The following is a 27414-nucleotide window of genomic DNA, read 5'->3' as shown; positions in this document are numbered from 1 at the left end:
ACTGTACAGTGCAATATGAATGTCAGTACACACAATAGGCTGACTGGGGAGATGATTTAACACAGTCACAGTCCTGCGATAAGAGCTACAACGGCAATATTTACGTGAACTCTTCACAGTTGTGTTCTGTGGGGGTCACCGAGTAGATTGATAAACCATTTCATTGCTTCACATTCCAACCTTGTTTAACGTGATCTAGTCTAAATATGGCACGATTCCACCAATTGTAACCTTCTGCATCACTTTCAGAGAGGTATTTTTATTTTGATGGCAAACTGCAAATTCCACTATTGTGGCTAGCTTCACACCACAACTCGGTCAGGTTGAGCCTCACTAGCCAGATGAAGCTACCTGGCTGCTTTTAACGTTAGCTTTGGGCACCAGGGTTAAGGGTTAAGTAGCTGGCTAGCTATTTATTTTCATGAACTGAAGTTCAATGTCAATAGGCGAACAACAAGTGGCTACCTAGCTAACCCTTACAAGGATTCCTAAATCATTGCTAAGAGCAGTGAAAATGACTGCAATTTCTACTGGTAATTGTTTTCAGGCTGGTTGGTACTAGCTTTGTATTGGTACCAAGCTAAAGCTAGCTAGCTACCCCAGAAGTTGCAGTTGAAAAAATTATGCTTTATTACCACCGTGGTATTGTAAACACATCGTTCACAAGATACATGCTTGTTTGCTGATTTTTTTTTTTTGTACAGCTTTGACAGTGCTACTGATAGTAGTGGTGGTGCCTGGCTTGCATGTGCAAATTCAGAACACACAACATTCTATAATAGAACTGTGTTATTTGACGTGTCAAATTAAAAGCTAATTTAACGCGTCATAGTGTTATTTGACATGTATCATTTTTGACTCGCAAAGACCCAAACGGCGTTCCATAGTATGTCATGAAGTTACTAGCAGTGAAGTTATTACTGTGTAACTCCGGTAAGGCAACATCTGAACAATAGCGCACTTGGTGACGTTAGTGTGTACCGGTGCTCGACCAGTTGTGAAAGCCAACATCACCCACAACAGGGAACGGTTGATTGTCAAGGGCAATGAATTCCATTATCTTGGCCTTAATGTATTTCGCCTTTGAGTTGTCTTGCTGCAATGTTCTTACTCTTTCAAATGACTGCGCGATCCACACAGCAGACATTGTGGGCTAGGTTAGGAATGCTGGGTAGCCAACATTTTCCGTGGCGTCATTACGTCATGTACCTACGTTTTATATAGGTATGCACGTCAGCTATGACATCGTTTTTTCAAATCGCCATTAAACTAGACATCGGGCCGATACTGATGTTGGCATTTTTAGCTAATATCGGCTGATTTGGATATGTTCACCGATATATCTTGCATCCCTACTTATGATACCAACATTTTAGAATAGCTTAGTACTGTTTCATATGATGCTACAGAATTTTTCAGCCCTGTTTATAAGCTCAGTTGAATTGAAGCAACAGCCTCTAGTGTCTTGTATGGGCAGTCCAATAATATCCACTTCACTATCATGCTCATATCATATGTGGCAGCTGTAATCAGCCAGCCTCATCCCCTACTAGCCCTCACTCACCTGCTTCTCTCCGTCAGCTCATCATGCACATATCACGTGTGGCAGCTGTAATCAGCCAGCCTCATCCCCTAAACAGCCCTAGCTCACCTGCTTCTCTCAGTCTACTTTTCATGTGCATCTTTTCCTCCGTCAGTTCTTTTAAATATAATTTGGCCTTGATGGCGAGCGGGGATGCAGATCCATACCCTGATTAGTCTTCTATTGTTAGACTTGTACATTGGAGCAGCACGCAAAGCGAGCAATGTTGATACATTGTATAATTTCATCGCCTGTTATAACCAAGCGCACAGACCAGTCTGAGTAGACTGACTGCAAGTTCATTGTCATGCAGCCTCTGAGTGTCAGAGAGGGGAAATTGAGCCTGAAGGCATGCTTGCAGCTTTACAGCAAAGAAAACAGTCTCCAGCCTAAGCAGTTAAAAATTGGCGCGCATTTGATATAATTTCACAAACCATGTCGCTGGCCGCTTTAAACTAATCCCAGGTTGCTAATTATTGGTTTGACAACAAGCACGGTTGTTCAGTCACGTTACCTAGCTAGCTAGTAGCCTGGTAACTTGACATTTATGTTTTTAGGCAAATTTGATTGGCACAGGAAGAAAGGAAAAGGGACTGCTACTTGTGCTTCAAAGGCACGATTCATATAGGCCTAATGTAAGTCTAAACTATATCAAATACATTTCTTTCTGGTCCTCCTTCAATTCTGTTTGGAAGGGAGGGAGAGGTCTGTGTTAACTGAAGAGCAAAGAACATTTCAGGCAGTATTTTCCAGATACTGCCACAGTGACATGCAGATCATTATGCATGTATAGTCCTTCCTCCCATTCCCCTAGCCAAATCACTGGTCAGCCTAGTAGCCATTCTATGCAGTATTCTATAATACAGTGTGAAGTTCTACTCTATACAACATATTGAATTAAAGTGAATTTCAGGTTTTTGGAGTACGTTTCGAAAAGGGGAAAAGTGTCTGGGGACAGGATGCTAGGCCACTTTCTGTTATTTTATTTTTCTCTGTGGTATCTATTATTTGGACTAGTGTTGTTGGTATTGTGACAACACTATGACAGATTTTCTGTTACTGCATCATATGCCCCTCTTCTTTCAACCTCTATGGTTTGGCTTTTGCCCAAAGGAAATGGGTTTGTTTTGGTGGTTTCCTGACAGGCTCTGGTCTGATGGTTCCTCTGATCTTGGGTCCAGTTCACCTGGCCTGAGGGGGTGCACTGATGGGGTGGAGATTCTGCTGGGGGGTTTCTGCCTGCTGCCTGTAAGTGTTGTCAACATCACAGTCTAGTGCATGTCTGGTTTAACTGGATAAAAGTTCTGTAGTCTGACTGAACCAACTACAATCAACATGCAAATAAACACTAAAACTTTGCAGAGGAGATTGCTGGTAATCAAGGATGTTGCCATCGTGTGACTGGTTACCATGCATTTTGAGCCAGGTGGTATGAATGAAGGAATGATTGATAGCAGATCAAACTGCCATAATGAAACAAAAGCTAAAACCAAAGCGGTTATCTCCATTTCCTTAACCCCAGATGGACATATCCACAGTGGAACAGCCATACAACAGCAACTGTACAGACTGCAGGACTGTGGCTCTTGTGGTTTCAAGGGCAATTCTTTCTAAGCAGTCTTGTAAACTTGTGGTATTGAGAATTATTTTAGTAGTCTTGGATTCATTTCAGGGGAGCCCAATTTGAGACCAGGGTCTCATTCACAATGTTACACAATAACATTTTATATTTCAAAATAACAAAAGGTACATTTTCAACAAATAAACTATTACAATCAATCGAAACCAATTGCATTCCTTAATTAATTTAACACCAGAGTGCTAAACTTCCCTAGCGGGCATCAGGGAATCAAGATGGAAGGAATTTAGCAGGTTATTGCAACAATGGGGCCTTACGCCTATTATGTCCCTAGGCCCTAAAGCAACATCATCCTCTAGTTTCCTGGGGTTTACCATTATATCCATAGTGCTCTGATTTTATCATTCCTAAAAATAATCCTGTTGGTGCTAATGTTTGATATTTTCAGTAGATAGATGCTCAGTGCTTGCCTCAATAGAAAAGTATGGCTTTTATTTATTGTTTTATGTAAATGTAAACTTTTATACTACAGTTTAAAATGAAATGTGTGTATGTATGTATGGATATAGATAATATCTATATCCATCTATCTAGACAAACACATTAGCAGCAATAAGTGAGTAGAGAAGTCCTTTTCATAACTATAGATAAAAGTTGACATTTACATTAAGTTATGAAGTGAGCTCATCGCTGTGTTCACTGTAATGACAATTGAACAGCTGCTGCCAGAAGTCATTCCATAGGAATCCAGTCAACAGAATAGATGGCCTTTTTTGTTAAGAGACACTGGGGCGCCAGGTTTTTTTTCCTTTTTGTTTAAGCCAGTGTCTACAACGTTGGTTTGATAAATGAATCATCTGTGAATTCTGTAGGCCTACATCTGGTAAGAGTTTGGAAACCTGATTTGAAAAAAAAAAGAGAGCGACTTGGAGAGGTATTGCGAAGTGGAGAACCCTCTAAACAGGCTGCCACAACCAAGAGCTGATAGCTGTGTGCTCACCAGAGCCAAGCATTCTTACCTTCCAAAAAACCTGCAGTGGCTGTGTCCACTTATTTAGTAGAAAACAGAGGCTTTCAGTACCTGCACATAAATCCACACACACAGGCCTACATACAGTTGTTTATAAAGTTCAGGCCTGTATTTGGCCCCATTCTCTCTCCATGGATGATGTGTAATTATTGCAGGCTTTTCTTTTTGCAAGCATAATAAACATTAAGCAGGGGAAAATATATTGTTCAATGATCAGTCATTTTCTTCACTTTGAAGTGCAGAATATAAGATCAGCGGCTAGTCGAGGGAACTGGAACAATACTCCCTCAGAATGGACATATTGATGTTATTCTTTCAGATTCATTGAGGCGGTTCATTTCCTTTTGCTCGTAATCAAGGAGTCTAGCGACTGTGGAACAATTTGCTATCAAACTCCAATCAAATCAAATCAAATTTATTTATAAAGCCCTTCGTACATCAGCTGATATCTCAAAGTGCTGTACAGAAACCCAGCCTAAAACCCCAAACAGCAAGCAATGCAGGTGTAGAAGCACGGTGGCTAGGAAAAACTCCCTAGAAAGGCCAAAACCTAGGAAGAAACCTAGAGAGGAACCAGGCTATGTGGGGTGGCCAGTCCTCTTCTGGCTGTGCCGGGTGGAAATTATAACAGAACATGGCCAAGATGTTCATAAATGACCAGCATGGTCGAATAATAATAAGGCAGAACAGTTGAAACTGGAGCAGCAGCACGGCCAGGTAGACTGGGGACAGCAAGGAGTCATCATGTCAGGTAGTCCTGGGGCATGGTCCTAGGGCTCAGGTCCTCCGAGAGAGAGAAGGAGAGAATTAGAGAACGCACACTTAGATTCACACAGGACACCGAATAGGACAGGAGAAGTACTCCAGATATAACAAACTGACCCTAGCCCCCCGACACATAAACTACTGCAATCCGGGTGTGTATTGTGCATGAGACTGTGTTGTGTGCTCCTCCCTCATGTGGCATCTTTGGGCCTAAGTTCATGCTGAGCCCTGTTTGGCTATATCAACTTTTAAGGTATACCGGTATGGATTTTTACAATAGTCTACAAAGTTATTTTGATAAAGTGCTAAATTAAAAGTTAAACTAAAATTGACTACTTCTCTTTCAGTTTGGTTGAGTATAAAACCATCAGAATGGAGAAATCCCATTGAAGCCACTGAAGATTCATTTGTTACCATCCTAGGGTCCTGCACTACTCAACATATTTAGAAATGTAATCATTCAGAAACATAATGCTGACTGATATTTCAATGACCGATATTTCGGCCATATCGCCCAGCCCTCTTGGTGTGGTGGGGCACCATTGCTAAATGAATATTGTTGAAACACTGGGTGTATTGTGACACTTTTTAAATAAAAATGTTTTTGTTTGTGGCTGCTTTCTCAGTCTTGTCCACCCTCTCTTGCCTGTGTTTTGCGGGAGTCCAAAACAGTGGTGGTGGTACTCCTGTGTATGCTCTAACTGCCGTTGCCTGGCTGTAAATGGGCCTTTATGACAGGAAGGTAGGAGGGGAGGGGGGGGGGGGGACAGCACAGTGTTGTATTGTGCTCTCTTTGCCTCTGTCTGGCTGGCCCTCTTTTTGGCCTATGTGCGCTCTCCCTCTTCTCCTAGCTCCCCGACAGACGGAAGGTTATTCTTTGACCAATTTATGGCTGGTCAGACCACATAAAAGCTCTGCTGTTTCCCAGCTGCATCACAGAGGCCCTATTGCTGATATCATTTCACACTTCCAAAGAGCGAAGTTCACACATCTTATCAGCAATAGAGATGAGCAGATAGAAGATTCCGGTCTAGTAGAACCCTTCCCCACCCCCTTCCCCTCTGCAAGTCTGCCTTTAATTATGAGGGCACTGTCATAAGAAATAACATCACTCCCAAGCTCTTTGACGGAATACAAAACAAGTCAATGTGGTGTTTTTTGGGAGTCGTGATGAAGGGTTTATGACGTCAATCCAACAATGTGTAATGGTTGAAGTCTAGTGCTGTGGGGGGCTTTGAGTGTTTTGGGAGGTTTGAGGCAGGTCAGATTGTCTTGTCAGACAGGTTTTATAGCTTTATCGCTGCTCTAATGCGGTCTGAGTGGCCAAGAGAACCTGTACCCTCCTGAGCTACCTCTAACTGTGTTGCTATTGACCTGAGGTCTCTAGAGTAGACTGTGCTTCAGGGCAACAGGTGGACTGGGAAGTGGCAGTAGATTAAATGACCTGGCCTAGTATGTATTCCTAGACAAGTCTGTTCAGTCTAGGCCTCTCCATCCTCCACTTCCACCTTCACCTCAGTTGATCCTGGTTGCACAACTCCTTGCATGCTTTAGATCAGGGATGGGGAAATTGCCCCCCCCCCCTTGTAGACCTGCTGATTTATGTATTTTTTCCTCCATTATTTATTTGGCTAAAAGCTAGGCATGAATTACCTTGCTGACACTTTCTGGTCAAGAACATAGCGCTGTGATCTTGATCATGCTGACTAATGTTAAACAAGCCTGCTCATTTAGATAAACAGCAGAATTCTTGCTGTGCCATGCAATGGAATTCACCATTCCAGAGTTTCAGCAGAGGGAATAACTTTTTGTAGTGTTCGCCACACTCCATCACAGATTTCTCTTAGCTTTCAAAATAATGTGTTTTTGGACTGGTAAATTGACCACGGAGATCATTGAGGTTAAGAGTTTTTGGACATATCAAAGTTTATTTGTCACGTGCACCGAATACAACAGGTGTAGTAGACTGTGAAATGCTTACTTACAGGCTCTAACCAATGGTGCGAAAAAAGGTGTGTGTGTGTAGGTAAGTAAAGAAATAAAACAACAGTAAAAATACATTTTTACTGTTAGTCGGGCTTATTGAGGTAGTGTGTACATGTAGATATGGTTAAAGTGACTGCATATATGATGAACAGAAAGTAGCAGTAGCGTAAAAGAGGGGTTGGCGGGTGGTGGGTGGGACACAATGCAGATAGCCTGGTTAGCCAATGTGCGGGAGCACTGGTTGGTCTGCCCAATTGAGGTAGTATGTACATGAATATATAGTTAAAGTGACTATGCATATATGATAAACAGAGAGTAGCAGCAGCGTAAAAAAAGAGGGGTTGGGGGGGGGGGGGCAAATAGTCCGGGCAGCCATTTGATTACCTGTTCAGGAGTCTTATGGCTTTGGGGTAAAAACTGTTGAGAAGCATTTTTGTTCTAGACTTGGCACTCGGGTACCGCTTGCCATTTGGTAGTAGAGAGAACAGTCTATGACTGGGGTGGCTGGGGTCTTTGACAAATTTTAGGGCCTTCCTCTGACACCGCCTAGTGTAGAGGTCCTGGATGGCAGGCAGCTTAGCCCCAGTGATGTACTGGGCCGTACGCACTACCCTCTGTAGTGCCTTGCGGTCAGAGGCCGAGCAATTGCCGTACCAGGCAGTGATGCAACTGGTCAGGATGCTCTCGATGTTGCAGCTGTAGAACCTTTTGAGGATCTCAGGACCCATGCCAAATCTTTTTCGTTTCCTGAGGGGGAATAGGCTTTACGTGCCCTCTTCACGACTGTCTTGGTGCGTTTGGACCATTCTAGTTTGTTGTTGATGTGGACACCAAGGAACTTGAAGCTCTCAACCTGCTCCACTACAGCCCCGTTGATGAGAATGGGGGCGTGCTCAGTCCTCCTTTTCCTGTCGTCCGCAATAATCTCCTTAGTCTTGGTTACGTTGAGGGATAGGTTGTTATTCTGGCACCACCCGGCCAGGTCTCTGACTTCCTCCCTATAGGCTGTCTCGTCGTCATAAAGTGACTATGCATATAAGATAGAGTAGCAGCAGCGTAAAAGAGGGGTTTGAGGGGGGGGCACACAATGCAAATAGTCAGGAATCTTATGGCTTGAGGGTAAAAACTGTTGAAGCCTTTTTGTCCTAGACTTGACATTTTAGTTTTTAATGCCTAGGTTTTTTGGGCTTTTTCTGTCCGATAGCCTTCGCCACCTGTGTTGTGCCCAGTACATTGGATTGTGCCCCTGAAGCTGGTGTGGTTTGGCTGATTCTTTAGAACGCTAGCCCCAGTCAGTGAGGCGTAATACCACCCCCTCTACTTGCGACTGTAGAACAGAAGGAAGCTATGGTGTCTTCACCAGCTGCTCATACAGTAGGTGTTAAAACACACTGAAACTTATCTGATCAGATAGGCAAGACAATGAAGGTGAATGAACAAGGGAAGACAAATCTGGAGTTGTATAAACACTCCCTTGGCCTTCCTGAGATTGAGAATACATACAAACACACACCGTTTGTTTGTTATTGTGGTCTCTGGCACCAGATTTTTCTCCCAATGTGACCTTCTCTCTACTCTAAATGGACAACAGCAAACAATGACACGCTCTACATTTCTGTAGTTCTTTTATCTTATACCAATATAGCACTCAGCTTGTTTTTCCTTCTGAAAGCTGTTGAGGGGGCAGCAGCCCTCTGTACGGTGTTTTATTGGTTGTTTGTAATGAGGAGCTCTCCAGTTAAGCTTTATTATCCTCAGTTTGCACTGATCAGGGCCTTGTTAAAGGCTGGCGCTGATTGTTGTGGAAGATTACTGTGGTCGGTGTCGCTCACTGTGCTGCGCTGAGGCGGTGTTCTCAGCTGTGTTTGTACCTTCCTGTGCCGCCCAGCCTGGCAGAGGAAACCCTGTGATTTTTCACTTTGCTTCAGTATAATGAGGTAATTGTCTCCTGTAACAGGGACAGCAATTTAGCAATCTGTGGTACAATGGCGGTGGGAGGGCCCTGCCAATTATCGTAACACACCGCCCTATCAGGGCTGCCTGCGGGGCTCACACACTCTACCATTTATCTCCTCACACACACGCATACTGTAGAGACTGACTTATCTCGGCAGGTAGCCTAATGGTTAGAGCGTTGGGCCAGTAACCGAAAGGCTGCTAAGATCAAATCCCTGAGCTGACAAGGTAACAATCTGTCGTTCTGCCTCTGAACAAGGCAGTTAACCCACTGTTCCTAGGCCAGTTAACCCACTGTTCCTAGGCTGTCATTGTAAATAAGTATTTGTTCTTAACTGACTTGCCTAGTTAATGTTCGTCTCTGTGCAAGTGAAGTGGTGGCTATTAAATGCATTGTTAGTCTAAACTGCAAATTGACTTGTACACAGATGGATGTCTGTGTATCCATTGTGTAAACCAAGTCAGAATCAGTATTGATTGGGAACAGTACCCAAATGGGACTACAGGGTTGTCACAATGTTAGAGGGAGTTCTCACAGTTGGGGGGAAAACCCCTGTAAAATGGAGAGTCAGGTGGTGATGGGTGTATCAACAATACTAATCAGTCTGTTCTCTTTATTACAGACATCTTGGCCACAACAAGCTGACAGCCATTGACGTCGAAGTCTTCTCGAACCTCCCAAACCTACGAGAGCTGTAAGTTCCTCAGACATGATACTCTCTCCTCCCTCTGTCTCTCTGTGAGAATTCTTCTCTCACCCAGGAGTTCCCCTTGGCTTTGTGTGTGTGTGTGCACTGGGCTCAGCCTTTTTAAATGGCCCTCATTCAGAACAGCACAGTATCGATTGTCAAGCAGACAGATGATCTATGAACGCAGTTCCTCACAAAGTGCTTCCCCTTCATGTTCTAATGGACTGCCCTGTGTGTTTGTGTGCTTAGTCTAATGAAATGTTTTCTGTTAGCAGTAGGCCTAGAAGGCTTCCCAATGATGGTATTAGACGGGGCATCAGTTATGTCCTTACTGGACAGTACCCTGAACAAACATGGCAGTAGATCGGCATCTCACACATGGAACACTCACCATAATTGTCAGGTCCCTAACTGCTATGTAGGACAGTAGTGTCAACGGACAGAAATTCTGTCACACACACACTCTACATTCTAGCATCCTTGTATGTATTGTCTTGAAATTAGTCCAATTGAGAATAAAGTAGGGCTGGTGGTTTCTATATTAAGCTTTCTCCATCACTTGACACTAGTCAGGCTGAACCCTGGCTTGTAAATATTTGATACATTCAGGAGGGTCGATCTCAACCCAGGTAGGGAGGGCACAGACACTCTGACATCTGTTAGAGCCCAAGCACACACACTAGCCAGACACAGCTTTATCCAGCTATGTTTTACTCACATGCAATTCTGTTATTCTAGGAATGAATCTTACACACTTCAGATGGATACAGTAACTCCATATCTATTTCCTTACTACACTGTCAACCCCAGTTCCATGTTATCTCAATACAATGTTGTGTTACTTTCTCCTTTCAATCCATTATGTCCTCTAACATCATTGCGTCTGTGTTTCCCTCAGGCGCCTGGACCATAATGAGCTGACGTCCATCCCTGATCTAGGTCAGGCTATGTCTAAGATCGCTTTCCTCTACCTGTGAGTACACCTTTCATTTACCAGCATGGGGATGTCAAGCTGGCATCCCACTGTCCTCAAACTGCTATCCCTCACTGACTTGTCAATGTGTGTTTGAGTGCAAGTTTAGTTATGACCAAGAATCAGGGGCATCAATTGTGTATGGCAGTCGTCATACCCTAGCTCAACACCAACAATTTAAAATAGGCCACGAAAATCATTTCAATCCTGATTTTAAAAGGCAAATGCCGTTTGACGGGCTGGCTTTAGGACCATGCGGATGGCTCAGAGCTGGTGGGCAGGCTGTTTGATGGAGAGCTTATCGACATAGCTGCAGTGAACAGTGCAACTTTTCTCTCATAACAGTGCAGATGTAGTAGATGGCTAGGTAACTGGCCTGACATGAAATTTAACTAGAGTTTTTAATCCCGATGAAGAAATGCAGTAAATGAGCTTTAATTGTATTTAAAAAAAGAACCCCAGGCAACCTGTTAACTTTGCCATACCCTATGTTAAAAAATGATGCCCCTGCCAAGAATACTGGTGAGACACTCATTCTATTTGAATTGCTATGCTATGACGGTAGTATGTCAGAGATGCACTATATATACGAAAGGATGTGGACACCCCTTCAAATTAGTGGATTTGGCTATTTCAGCCACACTCGTTGCTGACCGGTGTATAAAATTGATCACACCGCAATCTCCGTAGACAAACATTGGCAGTAGAATGGTCTTACTGAAGAGCTCCGTGACTTTCAACTTGGCACTGTCATAGGATTTTTGCTCTGCTAGAGCTGCCCTGGTCAACTGTCAGTGCTGTTATTGTGAAGTGGAAAGGTCTAGGAGCAACAACGGCTCAGCAGCAAAGTGGTAGGCCACACAAGCTCACAGAACGGGACCGTTGAGTGCTGAAGTGCGCAGCGTGTAAAAATTGTCTGTCCTCGGTTGCAACACTCACTACTGAGTTCCAAACTGCCTCTGGAAGCAACGTCAACACAGGAACTGTTCATCGGGAGCTTCATGAAATGGGTTTCCATGGCTGAGCAGCGGCACACAAGCCTACGATCACCATGCGAAATGCCAAGCGTCGGCTGGAGTGGTGTAAAGCTTGCCGCCATTGGAATCTGGAGCAGTGGAAACGTGTTCTCTGGAGTGCTGAATCGCTTCACCATCTGGCAGTCCAACTGACAAGTCTGGGTTTGATGGTAGCCAGGAGAATGCTACCTGCCTGAATGCATAGTGCCAACTGTAAAGTTTGGTGGAGGAGGAATAATAGTCTGGGGCTGTTTTTCATGGTTTGGGCTAGGCCCCTTAGTTCCAGTGAAGGGTAATCTTAACACTACAGCATACAATGACAATCTAGACAATTCAGCACTTCCAAATTTGTGGCAACAGCAAGGCCCTTTCCTGTTTCAGCATGACAATTCCCCCGTGCACAAAGGAAGGTCCATGCAGAAAAGGTTTGTCGAGATCGGTGTGGAAGAACTTGACTGGCCTGCACAGAGCCCTGACCTCAACCCCCTCAAACACATTTGGGATGAATTGGAACGCCGACTCTGAGCCAGGCCTATTCACCCAACATCAGTGCCCGACCTCACTAATGCTCTTGTGGCTGAATGGAAGCAAGTCACCACAGCAATGTTCCAACATCTAGTGGAAAGCCTTCCTAGAAAAGTGGAGGCTGTTTATAGCCACCAAGGGGGGACGAAGCTCACACTTACTTTTGGTCATGTAGTGTACATTGATTGCCTCTCTTTAATGGATGTGAAGCATTGACTGTGCTGAGCACTGAGACTAGTGCTCCAGAGTTCTATCCTGGTTACAGTTTGTGAAACTCTGCCTGGAGGGACTGCCTGTGCTGGCATCTCACAGGAGATTTACTGCCCTATTTTGGAAGAGCCGCTGTGTGTGTGTGTCACAGCTGTGAGCCCAGTGGCTGACCCTCGACAGACACACAATTGTGACACTGTCCTGCTTGCCTGGCCTGTTTTCCGGCCTCCAACAGTTCACCCGTCATGGTGGCTACAGAACATTCTAGTTTCTAGGGATGTAATGATTCAAATCAGTCTGATTCAAATGTTTAAGTTACGAGAGCATCGGTCTGCGGACGCCAAACCGATTCAAATGTAGCGTGCATCAGTCAGAAAATGTATTCCTTTGTGACAACTGATGCGCCCTCTCCTTCAGTGTCAAACTAAGCATGTAATGGTTTTGACAGACATTGATCGACAAGTAATTTTGCACGCCGAACAACCCCAGGGAATATCAGAAGCCTAGTGAAATTGCCTACTGTGCCCAGCTTCACATGCTGAGAAACGCAAGGTAGACTGCTTGTTCTTGATCATGTACATCTGCGTGGCACCTTCAGCATTCAAATGCTAAAAGTATTTTTACCCCTCGACTTATTCCACATTTTGTTGCGTTACAGCCTGAATTAAAAATGGATTAAATGTTTGTTTCTTCTCACCTATTTACACACAATACCCCATAATGGCAAAGGGAAAACATGTTTTTAGAAATGTTTGCACATCTATTGAAAATGAAATACAGATATCTAATTTACCTAAATATTTTTACGAAATGTATCTATCATTTCTTATAACCGAAAAGTATTCACACCCCTGAGTCAATACAAGTTAGAATCACGTTTGGCAGCAATTACAGCTGTGAGTCTTTCTGGGTAAGTCTACCCAATATTGGCACATTATTCTTTAAAAAATTCTTCAAACTCTGTCATGATAGGAAGGACGCCTGTAGTGGCTGGGTGTATTGATACACCATCCAAAGTGTAATTAATAACTTCACCATGCTCAAAGGGATATTCAATGTCTTATTTTTATTTTGTTTAAGCTATCAAAAGGTACCTGTCTTTGAGGCGTTGGGAAACCTCCTTGGTCTTTGTGGTTGAATGTGGACTTGAAATTCACTACTCGACTGAGGGACCTTACAGATAATTGTAAGTTGTTATATGACTTGTTAAGCACATTTTTACTCCTGATCTTATTTAGTCCTGCCGTAACAAAGGGGTTGAATACTTACTGACTCAAGACATTTCAGTTTTTCATTTTTAATTCATTTCTAAAAACATAATTCCACTTTGACATTATTTTTTATTTTTTTTATTTAACCCTTATTTTACCAGGTACGTTTACTGAGAACACGTTCTCATTCACAAGCATGACCTGGGGAGTAGTTACAGGAGAAGGAAAACTAGTTGCACATCCCTGATCACTCTATTGAAGCAAAAAAAACACTTAACTCAGTATAAAACAGCACCCCTGTCAATACACAGCTGGACTCTTCTGCTCCCAATTTCTCCAGTTGTGCTATTTACAAACAAACCCTGTTCTGGGGGACTACAGTAAGCCTCATAATGTAAAATAATTATTTATCTTGTAACGTATTGCACAAGTCTACTGAAGATCCAAGGTCCAACATCACTACTCTGGACGGTTCTGACTTAGAATATGTAGACAACTACAAATACCTACAGTGCCTTGCGAAAGTATTCGGCCCCCTTGAACTTTGCGACCTTTTGCCACATTTCAGGCTTCAAACATAAAGATATAAAACTGTATTTTTTTGTGAAGAATCAACAACAAGTGGGACACAATCATGAAGTGGAACGACATTTATTGGATATTTCAAACTTTTTTAACAAATCAAAAACTGAAAAATTGGGCGTGCAAAATTATTCAGCCCCTTTACTTTCAGTGCAGCAAACTCTCTCCAGAAGTTCAGTGAGGATCTCTGAATGATCCAATGTTGACCTAAATGACTAATGATGATAAATACAATCCACCTGTGTGTAATCAAGTCTCCGTATAAATGCATCTGCACTGTGATAGTCTCAGAGGTCCGTTAAAAGTGCAGAGAGCATCATGAAGAACAAGGAACACACCAGGCAGGTCCGAGATACTGTTGTGAAGAAGTTTAAAGCCGGATTTGGATACAAAAAGATTTCCCAAGCTTTAAACATCCCAAGGAGCACTGTGCAAGCGATAATATTGAAATGGAAGGAGTTTCAGACCACTGCAAATCTACCAAGACCTGGCCGTCCCTCTAAACTTTCAGCTCATACAAGGAGAAGACTGATCAGAGATGCAGCCAAGAGGCCCATGATCACTCTGGACTGCAGAGATCTACAGCTGAGGTGGGAGACTCTGTCCATAGGACAACAATCAGTCGTATATTGCACAAATCTGGCCTTTATGGAAGAGTGGCAAGAAGAAAGCCATTTCTTGAAGATATCCATAAAAAGTGTTGTTTAAAGTTTGCCACAAGCCACCTGGGAGAGACACCAAACATGTGGAAGAAGGTGCTCTGGTCAGATGAAACCAAAATTGAACTTTTTGGCAACAATGCAAAACGTTATGTTTGGCGTAAAAGCAACACAGCTGAACACACCATCCCCACTGTCAAACATGGTGGTGGCAGCATCATGGTTTGGGCCTGCTTTTCTTCAGCAGGGACAGGGAAGATGGTTAACATTGATGGGAAGATGGATGGAGCCAAATACAGGACCATTCTGGAAGAAAACCTGATGGAGTCTGCAAAAGACCTGAGACTGGGACGGAGATTTGTCTTCCAACAAGACAATGATCCAAAACATAAAGCAAAATCTACAATGGAATGGTTCAAAAATAAACATATCCAGGTGTTAGAATGGCCAAGTCAAAGTCCAGACCTGAATCCAATCGAGAATCTGTGGAAAGAACTGAAAACTGCTGTTCACAAATGCTCTCCATCCAACCTCACTGAGCTCGAGCTGTTTTGCAAGGAGGAATGGGAAAAAATGTCAGTCTCTCGATGTGCAAAACTTATAGACATACCCCAAGCGACTTACAGCTGTAATCGCAGCAAAAGGTGGCGCTACAAAGTATTAACTTAAGGGGGCTGAATAATTTTGCACGCCCAATTTTTCCGTTTTTGATTTGTTAAAAAAGTTTGAAATATCCAATAAATGTTGTTCCACTTCATGATTGTGTCCCACTTGTTGTTGATTCTTCACAAAAAAATACAGTTTTATATCTTTATGTTTGAAGCCTGAAATGTGGCAAAAGGTCGCAAAGTTCAAGGGGGCCGAATACTTTCGCAAGGCACTGTAGGTGTCTGGTTAGACTGTAAACTCTCCTTCCAGACTCACATCAAACATCTCCAATCCAAAGTTAAGTCTAGAATTGGCTTCCTATTTCGCAACAAAGCATCCTTCACTCATGACCATCCTACCGATCCTCGACTTTGGCGATGTCAGTTACAAAATAGCCTCCAATGCCCTACTCAATAAATGCAGTCTATCACAGTGCCATCCGTTTTGTCACCAAAGCCCCATATGCTACCCACCACTGCGACCTGTACACTCTCGTTGGCTAGCCCTCGCTTCATACTCGTCGCCAAACCCACTGGCTCCAGGTCATCTACAAGACCCTGCTAGGTAAAGTCCCCCCTTATCTCAGCTCGCTGGTCACCATAACAGCACCCACCTGTAGCACGCGCTCCTGCAGGTATATCTCTCTGGTAACCCCCAAAGCCAATTCTTCCTTTGGCCGCCTCTCCTTCCAGTTCTCTGCTGCCAATGACTGGAACGAACTACAAACATCTCTGAAACTGGAAACCCTTATCTCCCTCACTAGCTTTAAGCACCAGCTGTCAGAGCAGCTCACAGATTACTACACCTGTACATAGCCCATCTATAATTTAGCCCAAACAACTACCTCTCCCCCTACTGTATTTATTTATTTTGCACCCCATTATTTCTATCTCTACTTTGCACATTCTTCCACTGCACATCAACCATTCCAGTGTTTTACTTGCTATATTGTATTTACTTCGCCACCATGGCCTATTTATTGCCTTTACCTCCCTTATCTCACCTCATTTGCTCACATCGTATATAGACTTATTTTTCTACTGTATTATTGACTGTATGTTTGTTTTACTCCATGTGTAACTCTGTTGTGTGTCGAACTGCTTTGCTTTGTCTTGGCCAGGTCGCAATTGTAAATGAGAACTTGTTCTCAACTTGCTGACCTGGTTAAATAAAGATAAAATAAAAAATATATATATTTAAAAAAATGGCTACAAATATTCTCTAATGAATCGTACTCAAACTAAAACGTATCGTTCCTGTATCGGAGCCCATGCATCGAATCGTCTTGAAAGGGAAAGATGCACATCCCCACTAGCTTCTCACTCATCCTGAAACAAGAGAAAGCCCTTCAGCTCAGTCTCAACAGTTAACGTTAAAGACAGTTTGCAGCATGTCTGTGTGTTTGTATTACACCTCTAACACCCACTTTCATTCTGTCACTTCTGTGGTAGTAACGGTACACAGGAGGCTCCTGTAAAATGCACCATCACCATGTATCACTTCCAGTCTTTGTAATAGTCATCCCTGCCTCTCCCTGTCACCCATCAGACCCTCAAATAGGCTGTGTACTGTGCTCACTAACTCAGTCATCTGATTAACTTATGACTGTCTGAAACTCCATGTCCAACATTAGGATATGTTGGAGGTTGATTTTGAGTGTTTTCATTGCCTCGAACAGTAGTCTGCCTGATTCTAGGTCACTGTAAATCCAAGGTTTATAGTTAGGTGTTTGAAATGAACGCTAGTTCAGCAGGCTGTGTGGAGCTCTACTGGCTTCTTTTTTTGGCCTGATTCTAAGCCTGTTGCTACGGGAAGCTCAGTGCATGATGGGAAGATGCATATCTTTCCAAAGCTGCACAGCTGAAAGCATTTGAACCTGCAGCTGGAGCTGTCACTCACAGGGCTTACTGTAAAAAGGTGACCGGGAGGCGGGCTGGATCAGGTTGACATCACCGACACAAGGGGGGAGTACTGGAGCTCAGTTTGCCCACAAGTAACCCCCCCCCCACACACACACACACCTTGTGCTCTGTTTGCCATTGCAGATCCTGGCTGGATGGCAGTGCAGTCTGAATTCCTCTGCTGGTGCTGTGTGAGACTGTAGCTGCAGGGAGAACGAGAGGTTGGAGAGAGAGGGTGTTACAACAGAGGGTCGTCTGTCACCATTCCCTGGCCTGTGCTGTCTACTCCCTGGGCCTCTCCTCCAACAGACTGTTGTTTCTGAGGCAGCGTATGGTGACATTGAAGCATGGTGCCAGACCAGACTCTTGTTTTCTCTCGTTCTCTCTCAATCGTTCTCTATCCCACACACCCTGCGGATCTTTTGATCCTCTCGCTTGTGGAGTTCATCAGGCTGATAAGCCAATCAAAGCGGCCCAAACCAGCTAGTCTGTGTGGCCGCGGGGCTTTGGCTTGGATTAATCACTGCTCTCAGATCAGTCAGTCAGATCAGCTCCCACCCTGGGGCTAGCACACTCCCATAATGCACCTGTCATCCTGCTCTCCCAGAATGTAGCAGGGCTCCCATGCTCCAACGTCACTGCAGGCCACCAAACCCCAATAGAATCACATGGGCCAGGGGAGAGTGAGACTTTTCCATTGTCAGGCATCCACCCTTCCCACATCAAAGAGAGGTGTCAAAACAACTCCATGAAAATCACATGATGGTTAATGGGACGATATGATTTAAAATAACTGTTCTTTAACCTGGGCAGTAGTGTTAACTCTTTTTATTATCAACCCTCAACATCAAGGTGTCAAAACTGACTGTAGGAAAATCAAATGGCTAAATGGGATGATGAAATTTGGAATGAAGGGATCTGTTGAATGTACCCCCAGCGTCAAAGATGCCCTGTGTCTCAGTTGGTAGAGTATGTGGCTTGCAACGCCAGGATTGTGTGTTCGATTGCCATGGGGGACCAGTACGAAAATGTACACACTCACTTCTGTAAGTTGTTCTGGATAAGAGCGTCTGTTAAAGGACTCAAAATGTAAAGAGCGGGGGGAAAGCCAGCGCTTTATAAATGAACCTATTGTCTGCATCCACCCTACCCCGCCACCACCTCTCGCCTCACACCTCCTCTGGTTGTCACACAGCTGGACTATTCTGGCCGTGGGAGGATGGGGAAGAGGAGCGAGAGAATGAGGAACTGGACTAGGAAGAAGAGGGAGAAGAGAGGGAGAGCTCAACTGTTGTGGTCAGCATCTGAGAGACAGTGAGAGAGAGCCTCTCCCTCCTGTTTCAGACAACTCTGCCTAGTTTTTCCCAGCAAGGGTCAGCAGCTGTTGACCCCTAGTCCCTATCCCTCCTCATCCCCTCCCTCCCTGATCAGTAGAGCTTGAATTCTCCCCCTGTCAGAGTCTCCCTCTCTCTGCCGCTGCTCCCCAGGAGCTTCCTGTAGGGTCAGGAGGGAGGGGAGAGGGGCCTGGGCTGAGGCTCATCCCTTACTCTTTACACCACTGTTTATTCAGGTGAGGTCTGGGCTGCAGTGGGAGACCCCCCCCCCCCTCATGGCCCAGAGTAAACGCCCTACAGAGTCTTATTTGACATCTGTGTGTGTGTGTGTGTGTGGGGGGGGGGGGGGAGTTTGCTGCAGTTTGACTGGTGAAACACCTGTCTGGAGATACCAAAGGGAAAAAAAAAGGATTTTACCAAACACTGTTTCAGGCTGGGAGTCGACTCTAAATTAGGTTCCTTGTGTTGACTTTGTTTTACTCATGGACTTGATTTGAAACCAAATGTCATATTATATTCAATTAGTGAAGAGACTTGGGGGGTAGGATGTCCATAGGGGGAGCAGCAGGGGGAGGGAGACATGAATGAAACAGTAATAACACATCTACATATTTACAACTGTAACAGGGATAAATGTCCCGTGGGGGCAGGGTAAGTGTTTTGTAACGCTAGCCGGAGTGCAAGGGAAGTGCAACCATGGCTGCGGTATGGTTTTCATCCCTGCTCGGATAACACTGGCCTTCACTAGCTCTCCCCACCCACACCCACACACACACACGTACAGATGGCCGCACTGACAGACATTTGGTCAACCAAAAGGAAGTCTGGTTCTGTGTCCGGTCAGTGTGGATTTGTCTGTTTGTATCTGTCTGTGTTTGTGTATGTCTAGGCCTCTACGTCTGTGGGTGTCTATGCGTGTGTGTTGGCCCTGTGCTGGGTAAAGGTAAACAGGGAAGTGACTGAGATTCCTGTGCAGCTCTGTCCATCCGTCTGTCAGGCTGCAGCCCTGAAGTGGATCTCTCCCAGCCAACACCAAAATAAATCACAGATGTGGAGAGAGACTGTGACCCACCATTCCTGCAGAGAGCAGGCCAAAATCCAAATGTGCTTTGTAAAAACGTCTTTCTGAGGCCTCTTACGCCATGGTTAACTGGACTGTCAGAGGAGTCAGAGTTAGACAATGTAAGTCCTTTCATCTAGCCAAGTCCTTCTCCATTTGATTTGGAAGTAGTCGGTTACAATGGTCACCAATAGAGTCCCACAGTGGCGGTGTCGTAGGGCTGTGTTTCATGTAGACTTACCCTGGCGGGATGTTTTGATAACCATGTCAATCTCTCTCAGACATGGTGACTTATAAATATATTCGGCTCAATTTACTCTGATTCAAAAATGATAATTAGCATCGAAATAGACATGTAAAATGTCAAATCCCTGCAAGCTCCTGCACATCATATTTAGCAGACACCTTTGCTAACAGGTGTTGTAAATTTAAAACTTGCAAATGACAATTCAGAATTGTCAATTTATTCATTACTACATTTAGCTAACATTTAGATGGTTAATCCGGGGATTCTTACCTTTGCCTCGATTCGGCAGTCTCATGCAGATCATCATGACATTTGTAGTTCTTTGATAGCAACATTAGCAGCTAATTAGCGGTTCATTTTGGGGGGGTAAATACAGTGCATTCAAAAAGTATTCAGACCTGTTGACTTTTTCCACATTTTGTTACATTACAGCCTTATTCTAAAATTGATTTAAATTAATTTTGTTCCTCATCAATATTAAAAAAAATAGCCCATAATAACAAAGCGAAAACAGGGTTTTAGACTGCAAATTTATAAATATAAATAAATATAAAAAAAAACACTTATTTACAAAAGTATTCAGACCCTTTGCTATGAGACTTGAAATTGAGCTCGGGTGCATCCTGTTTCCATTGATCATCTTTGAGATGTTTCTACAACTTGATTGGAGTCCACCTATGGTAAATGTAATTGATTAGACATGATTTGGAAAGGAACACACCTGTCTATATAAGGTCACACAGTTGACAGTGACATGTCAGAGCAAAACCAAGCCATGAGGTTGAAGGAATTGTCTGTAGAGCTCCTAGACAGGATTGTGTCGAGGCACAGATCTGGAGAAGGGTACCAAAACATTTCTGCAACATTGAAGGTCCCCAAGAACACAGTGGCCTCCATCATTCTTAAATGGAAGAAGTTTGGAACCATCAAGACTTTTCCTAGAGCTGGCCGCCCAGCCAAACTGAGCAATCGGGGGAGAAGGGCCTTGGTCAGGGAGGTGACCAAGATTATCTGGTCTGATTAAATCAAGATTGAACTCTTTGGCCTGAATGCCAAGCGTCATGTCTGGTGGACATGCTCCCGAAGCAGTGATATTTGGCACTGTACTCTCTCTTTGTTCCTGAGTAGGTTTGGAAAAGAAGTGTGTTTGCTTTACTGCTGCTTCTAAAACGAGCATCTAAAGACTAGGAGCTGTGTTCTTCTCCTGTTTCTCTCCTCAGGTTTTCCTTCATCTTTGCCCCTGAAGTTTTCTAACAGCGGTTGTGGTTGTTTATTTTCAGACACAATAATAAGATCCGTGTCATCGATGGAAGGCGGATGAGAGACCTGGTCTCCGTGGAAACACTGGACCTGAGCAGTAATGACATCACAGAAGTCAGAGGTCAAGGTTTCCCCGCAGGCCTCCAGATCAAAGACCTGTAAGATCATCCCTTTTCTTTTTTCCTACATTTGTCATCTAATTGTAAATGTTGTACCAATGTTATCAATGTATGTCTTGGATCCATGACAGTGTGATATGCTGTCTTCCAGGTACCTGAGCAACAACAAGATCCATCTCCTGGAGGCCGGTGCTCTGGACCAGCTCTCTTTGTCCCTGCAGGTTCTCAGACTGAGTCGGAACCGCATCTCCCAGGTCCCTGTCAAAAGCTTCCAGCTCCCCAAGCTGACCCAACTGTGAGTACTGTTTCATACCACTTCCAGACACCTCTCAGCTCACTTAGGCACATGTTTGTTAAGTCTCTCTACTCACCTCCTAGCCTATCCTCAACCATCGTTAGAGAAACAACCATTGACCCGTGGCCAGATAAAGACAGTGTATAGTACCCATAGTCCATGACCCCACCGATGTTAGAGGGAAAATAACTTTGGGAAGTTAGACAACCTAAAGAGGCTGACTCCTCTGACACTGTCCCATTTATTGAGGAGAGTGTAGCAGCATTAGTAAACATCAGACCAATACCATGGCTGAGTTATGGCCTCTGTCCTCTCTGAGCCATGCTCTCTGTCATTGTCTCCCCCCTCCCCTGCAGCATGGGGCTAGTGCAGACCCATCCTTACCTCAGCACTCCCACTCTGGGGAGTAAAGTTGCATGTAATGATACTCTCCTCCATTGTAGACAGGGCTCCCTTCTCTTCACAGCCCTCCCAGTTTCCCCAGGTGGGTATTGTTCAACAGGTGGTCCCGGTGACACTATCTGTGGATGCTTGTGGCAACATTGAGGACACACAAAGACGCTGTGTGTGGATGTTTATTGTCCAGCTATGCTCCTGGGCTGTGATGTTAAACCTCACACGCCAGGGGCACAGATTCACTGGTATGAAGCTATCAGAGAACTCTTCTGATACAGAAGGCAAGAAGCCTTCTCGGTTTCAGAAGTGAATGCAGATGCCCTGCCCTTCAAGGCATGTGTGGCTGCAATCCAGTGCTGTTTGAATGTAGTGGAAGAGATGGATCCTTTAGTTAACCCTAGCATGATTAATGAAGGTTTGTGATCACGTGGTGCGATGCCCAGGTCAGAACTGGACCCTGTTCTGTAACCCAAACCTAGATACCACCGTGTACGGCCTCTTATGTTTTTGTGGGGCTGAACGGTGCTGCTAAGATGTGTGTTGATGTATTATTTTACAGGTTTTTCCTGTAGGACCATACTTCTTCCTCTCATCATCATTGCATCTCTCTCTAACTCCTTGCTGGGTTGTGTTGTCCTCCAGTGAGCTGAACAGGAACCGTGTGAGGCAGGTGGAGGGGCTGACCTTCCAGGGCCTGGCCAGTCTGGAGGTCCTCAAGCTGCAGAGGAACAACATCAGTAAGCTCACCGACGGAGCCTTCTGGGGCCTGGCCAAGATGAAAGTGCTGTGAGTTACAGAAACATACCGCTCCCAACTCCCTGCCTGGCCATGAGGACTGGCTGTCCTCAACAACTGTTGTTAGGATCACTTTCTCCTACTCCGCTCCTATTACTTTCCGCTCTTAACAATTGTTTCACAAGCAACTCTATGCTCTATAATTTGCTATTAACATTGAGCTAAACTATGAACCACAATTGGACTACCTGTAATGTCCAATCTCCTGTCATACCGAACTACATTACCCATGATGCCTAGCGTGAACCTGTCTGTGACCTCCCCCCCTGCAGTCACCTGGACTATAACAGCCTGAGGGAGGTGAACAGTGGCTCCATGTATGGCCTGTCATCTCTTCTGCAGCTCTTCCTCAGCTACAACTCCATCTCCCACATCAACCCAGATGGCTGGAGGTTCTGCCAGAGGCTACGAGAACTGTGAGTAGCACATCAGAAACCTCCCAACCCCTGTAAGCCAAAGCACCAAAACCCTCCCAACCCCTGTAAACCAAAGCACCAAAACCCTCCCAACCCCTGTAAACCAAAGCACCAAAACCCTCCCAACCCCTGTAAACCAAAACCCTCCCAACCCCTGTAAACCAAAACCCTCCCAACCCCTGTAAACCAAAGCAACAAAACCCTCCCAACCCCTGTAAACCAAAGCAACAAAACCCTCCCAACCCCTGTACACTAAAACCCTCCCAACCCCTGTAAACCAAAGCACCAAAACCCTCCCAACCCCTGTACACCAAAACCCTCCCAACCCCTGTACACCAAAACCCTCCCAACCCCTGTAAACCAAAGCAACAAAACCTTCCCAACCCCTGTAAACCACAACACCAAAACCCTCCCAACCCCTGTACACCAAAACCCTCCCAACCCCTGTACACCAAAACCCTCCCAACCCCTGTAAACCAAAGCAACAAAACCCTCCCAACCCCTGTAAACCAAAGCACCAAAACCCTCCCCAACCCATGTAAACCAAAGCACCAAAACCCTCCCAACCCATGTAAACCAAAGCACCAAAACCCTCCCCAACCCATGTAAACCAAAGCACCAAAACCGTCCCAACCCATGTAAACCAAAGCACCAAAACCCTCCCCAACCCATGTAAACCAAAGCACCAAAACCCTCCCCAACCCATGTAAACCAAAGCAACAAAACCCTCCCAACCCCTGTAAACCAAAGCACCAAAACCCTCCCAACCCATGTAAACCAAAGCAACAAAACCCTCCCCAACCCATGTAAACCAAAGCACCAAAACCCTCCCAACCCATGTAAACCAAAGCACCAAAACCCTCCCCAACCCATGTAAACCAAAGCACCAAAACCCTCCCCAACCCATGTAAACCAAAGCACCAAAACCCTCCCAACCCCTGTACACCAAAACCCTCCCAACCCCTGTAAACCAAAGCAACAAAACCCTCCCCAACCCCTGTAAACCAAAGCACCAAAACCCTCCCCAACCCATGTAAACCAAAGCACCAAAACCCTCCCAACCCCTGTATACCAAAATCCTCCCAACCCCTGTACACCAAAACCCTCCCCAACCCCTGTAAACCAAAGCAACAAAACCCTCCTCAACCCCTGTAAACCAAAGCAACAAAACCCTCCTCAACCCCTGTAAACCTAAGCACCAAAACCCTCCTCAACCCCTGTAAACCAAAGCACCAAAACCCTCCCCAACCCCTGTACACCAAAACCCTCCCAACCCCTGTACACCAAAGCAACAAAACCCTCCCAACCCCTGTACACCAAAACCCTCCCAACCCCTGTACACCAAAACCCTCCCAACCCTTGTAAACTAAAGCACCAAAACCCTCCCAACCCTTGTAAATAGAGCACCAATTCCTGCCTCATCCCCAACCCCTGAGAAACAAACAAAAATATTAATCCCCTATTCAGCCCCCAGATATGGACCCCAAAGTCTTACCCATGTCTCCAACTTCAAACCCCGTCTCTTCTTGTTGATCCCCAAACACAACCCTAAGAACATAACCGTGAATCTGTTCTCTGCTCCGCCCCTCCCCGTACCTTCACGACAGCTACATGACTCACTTAACGCTCAATACCACACGCTCCTCTCACTATAAGCCTGTTTATCCCATAATGAGCGGTAAGATTGACAGTACTTAAGCCCATGCAAGAGTGTGTATTCACATCTCTGTCAGGTTGGTAGAGGGCGTACAACCCTCTGTTGGTAGGGATACTGTGGTAATTGCAGCGGGATCTCCCCGTCTAGTGAAGGAGAGAGACTCTGTTTACACTAATGTAGAGCTCAGTTCTGCTCAGGCGTCGCTAACGACATGGCTGTCTGTCAGGCTCTTGTGTCTGGGTGCTGTGCGTGAGAGAGACAGATTGCTCTGTATCTGTGTTGCAACTCGGGTTTCTATGATTTTTATTAGTGTATCCATGGTGACTGTGATATCAGTGGGATAGTGGCTCGTTTAGCTCCCAGGTGTAGAAGAGTGTCTGTCTTTCTGACCTGCCTGTTATTACATTCAGGATGAGACGGCAGCCTGCCTGACGGGGCATCACAGAGACTGGCCAGTGGCCACGCATGACCACACTAGACCCCTTCAGAGAGGCACAGCCCAGACACTCACACAACAGACCATTTGACCATGTGTGCTGATAAACAAGACATATTTATCACCACTGACGCACAGTGTACCTACTTAAACAAGGCCATAACTCTAGGAAAGACATCAGAGAAGTGTCCAATTGTCCAACTGGAAATGTACACAACTTGTAAATGGTTTGTGTCTTGACTCCTTATCAAGCATGATAGGAAACTGCTGTGGATGAACAGATATTGAGCCAACGCCACTGTGGAAAAACACAGCATCTATCCAAAGGCAAGAAGACATTGAATAAGGCCATATAAAATAGAGAATAATGACGTTTTAGGTAGGTTAGGTTACCTTAGTGCTGTGCCATCTTGTCCTTCTGGTCCATGCCTGACACCGCATGTATTGATTTTTCATTTCCTCCTGTAGGAGTCTGTCCTATAACAACCTGAGTCGTCTGGACGAGGGTAGTCTGGCGGTGCTGGGGGACCTCCACACCCTTCGTCTGGGGCACAACTCCATCAGTCACATCACTGAGGGGGCCTTCAGAGGCCTCAAGGCCGTGCGCCTCCTGTAAGTCCTCCTGAACGCACCTAGAGCACACACACAACTATGGTTCCACACTGTAGACTCATCCTGTTACTAGTTTAAAGATCCAATACAGCCGTTTTATTTCAATATCAAACCATTTCTGGTTAACAGTTAAGTACCTTACTGTACCTTTTTTGCCTTTAGCAAAAAAAATATATCTCAAGCAAGAATTTAGCTAAGTCTGTCTGGAAGTGGTCTGAATGGGAAGGGGAATATTGAATACTAGCTATTATTGGCAGAGAGGTTTGGAACTCTTTGTCTATTAACCAATTTACCATGGAAAGCCTAAACCCCCCCCCCCCCCCCCCCCCCATGCAAACCTGCTGATTTAGAAGCTCCTGTGTAGATTTGTATTTTAAACCAGCAACTATCAGGAAATAACACTGATCAAATGTTTTCACACTTTTACAGTGTTAGTTTCATCAGTTGTTGTACAAAATGATATAAAACATAGGAAAACAGAATTTTGACTGCACTTGGCTTAAGAACAATTCAGTTTATTCATGTGGATTCAATATACACTATGGCTTTATTAAGCCCCCCTGGGGCCATTTACAACGTGGAGTTATCTGTTTACTTTTCAGACCATTGCTTTCCTGCATATTCACGTGTATCTGTTTGAGGTGTGCATGTGTCACCTTTCATGTTTTCATTCTGTGAGAACTTTTATTCTGGTGCGTCTGTTCTCATCTTCCCTATTTTCGGTCGTTGATTCCCATCGATTTTGGATGCACATGTGTTCCCTGTCCTCTGCCTCCCTGTAGATTCTTTGCCTTTTTAAACGGAGCAGTGAAAAGCAGTATGGGAGACTTCTCTGCCCCCACACCCTTATGCACGCACCTTGAACAGGAAGAAAGAGAGGAAGAGGGAGGCTGGGGTGTGGGTCCTTCTGCTAATGTCTTTTTGGCCCAGGATCTTCCCAGAGAGCCAGAGAAAAGAGTCAGACCTTTGCTTTGGAGACGAGGCCTTTCTCACAGGGGGGTGACAAGCCAAGGCGTATACAGGCCTTTCTCACAGGGGGTGACAAGCCAAGGCGTATACAGGCCTTTCTCACAGGGGGGTGACAAGCCAAGGCGTATACAGGCCTTTCTCACAGGGGGGTGACAAGCCAAGGCGTATACAGGCCTTTCTCACAGGGGGGTGACAAGCCAAGGCGTATACAGGCCTTTCTCACAGGGGGGTGCAAGCCAAGGCGTATCCAGGCCTTTCTCACAGGGGGGTGACAAGCCAAGGCGTATACAGGCCTTTCACACAGGGGGGTGACAAGCCAAGGCGTATACAGGCCTTTCTCACAGGGGGGTGACAAGCCAAGGCGTATACAGGCCTTTCTCACAGGGGAGTGACAAGCCAAGGCGTATACAGGCCTTTCTCACAGGGGGGTGACAAGCCAAGGCGTATACAGGCCTTTCTCACAGGGGGGTGCAAGCCAAGGCGTATCCAGGCCTTTCTCACAGGGG

At 45.0% G+C, this 27414-nt stretch overlaps 1 protein-coding gene across 1 annotated transcript in view; it reads left to right on the top strand.

Annotated features, from left to right (window-relative positions):
• The window catches only part of LOC110494502 (leucine-rich repeats and immunoglobulin-like domains 1), a 48789-nt gene that overhangs the window by 6223 nt on the left and 15152 nt on the right, over positions 1 to 27414 (top strand). Inside the window, 7 exon segments of the mRNA XM_036950567.2 lie at positions 9522 to 9593; positions 10486 to 10560; positions 21234 to 21371; positions 21484 to 21627; positions 22666 to 22809; positions 23091 to 23234; positions 25796 to 25939. Of these exon segments, the coding sequence (XP_036806462.2) occupies positions 9522 to 9593; positions 10486 to 10560; positions 21234 to 21371; positions 21484 to 21627; positions 22666 to 22809; positions 23091 to 23234; positions 25796 to 25939 (861 nt within the window).

This window comes from Oncorhynchus mykiss, chromosome 17 (assembly GCF_057628025.1).
Source record: "Oncorhynchus mykiss isolate SJ-2025 chromosome 17, ASM5762802v1, whole genome shotgun sequence".
NCBI lineage: Eukaryota > Metazoa > Chordata > Actinopteri > Salmoniformes > Salmonidae > Oncorhynchus > Oncorhynchus mykiss.
This window is presented reverse-complemented; position numbering and strand designations above follow the sequence as displayed.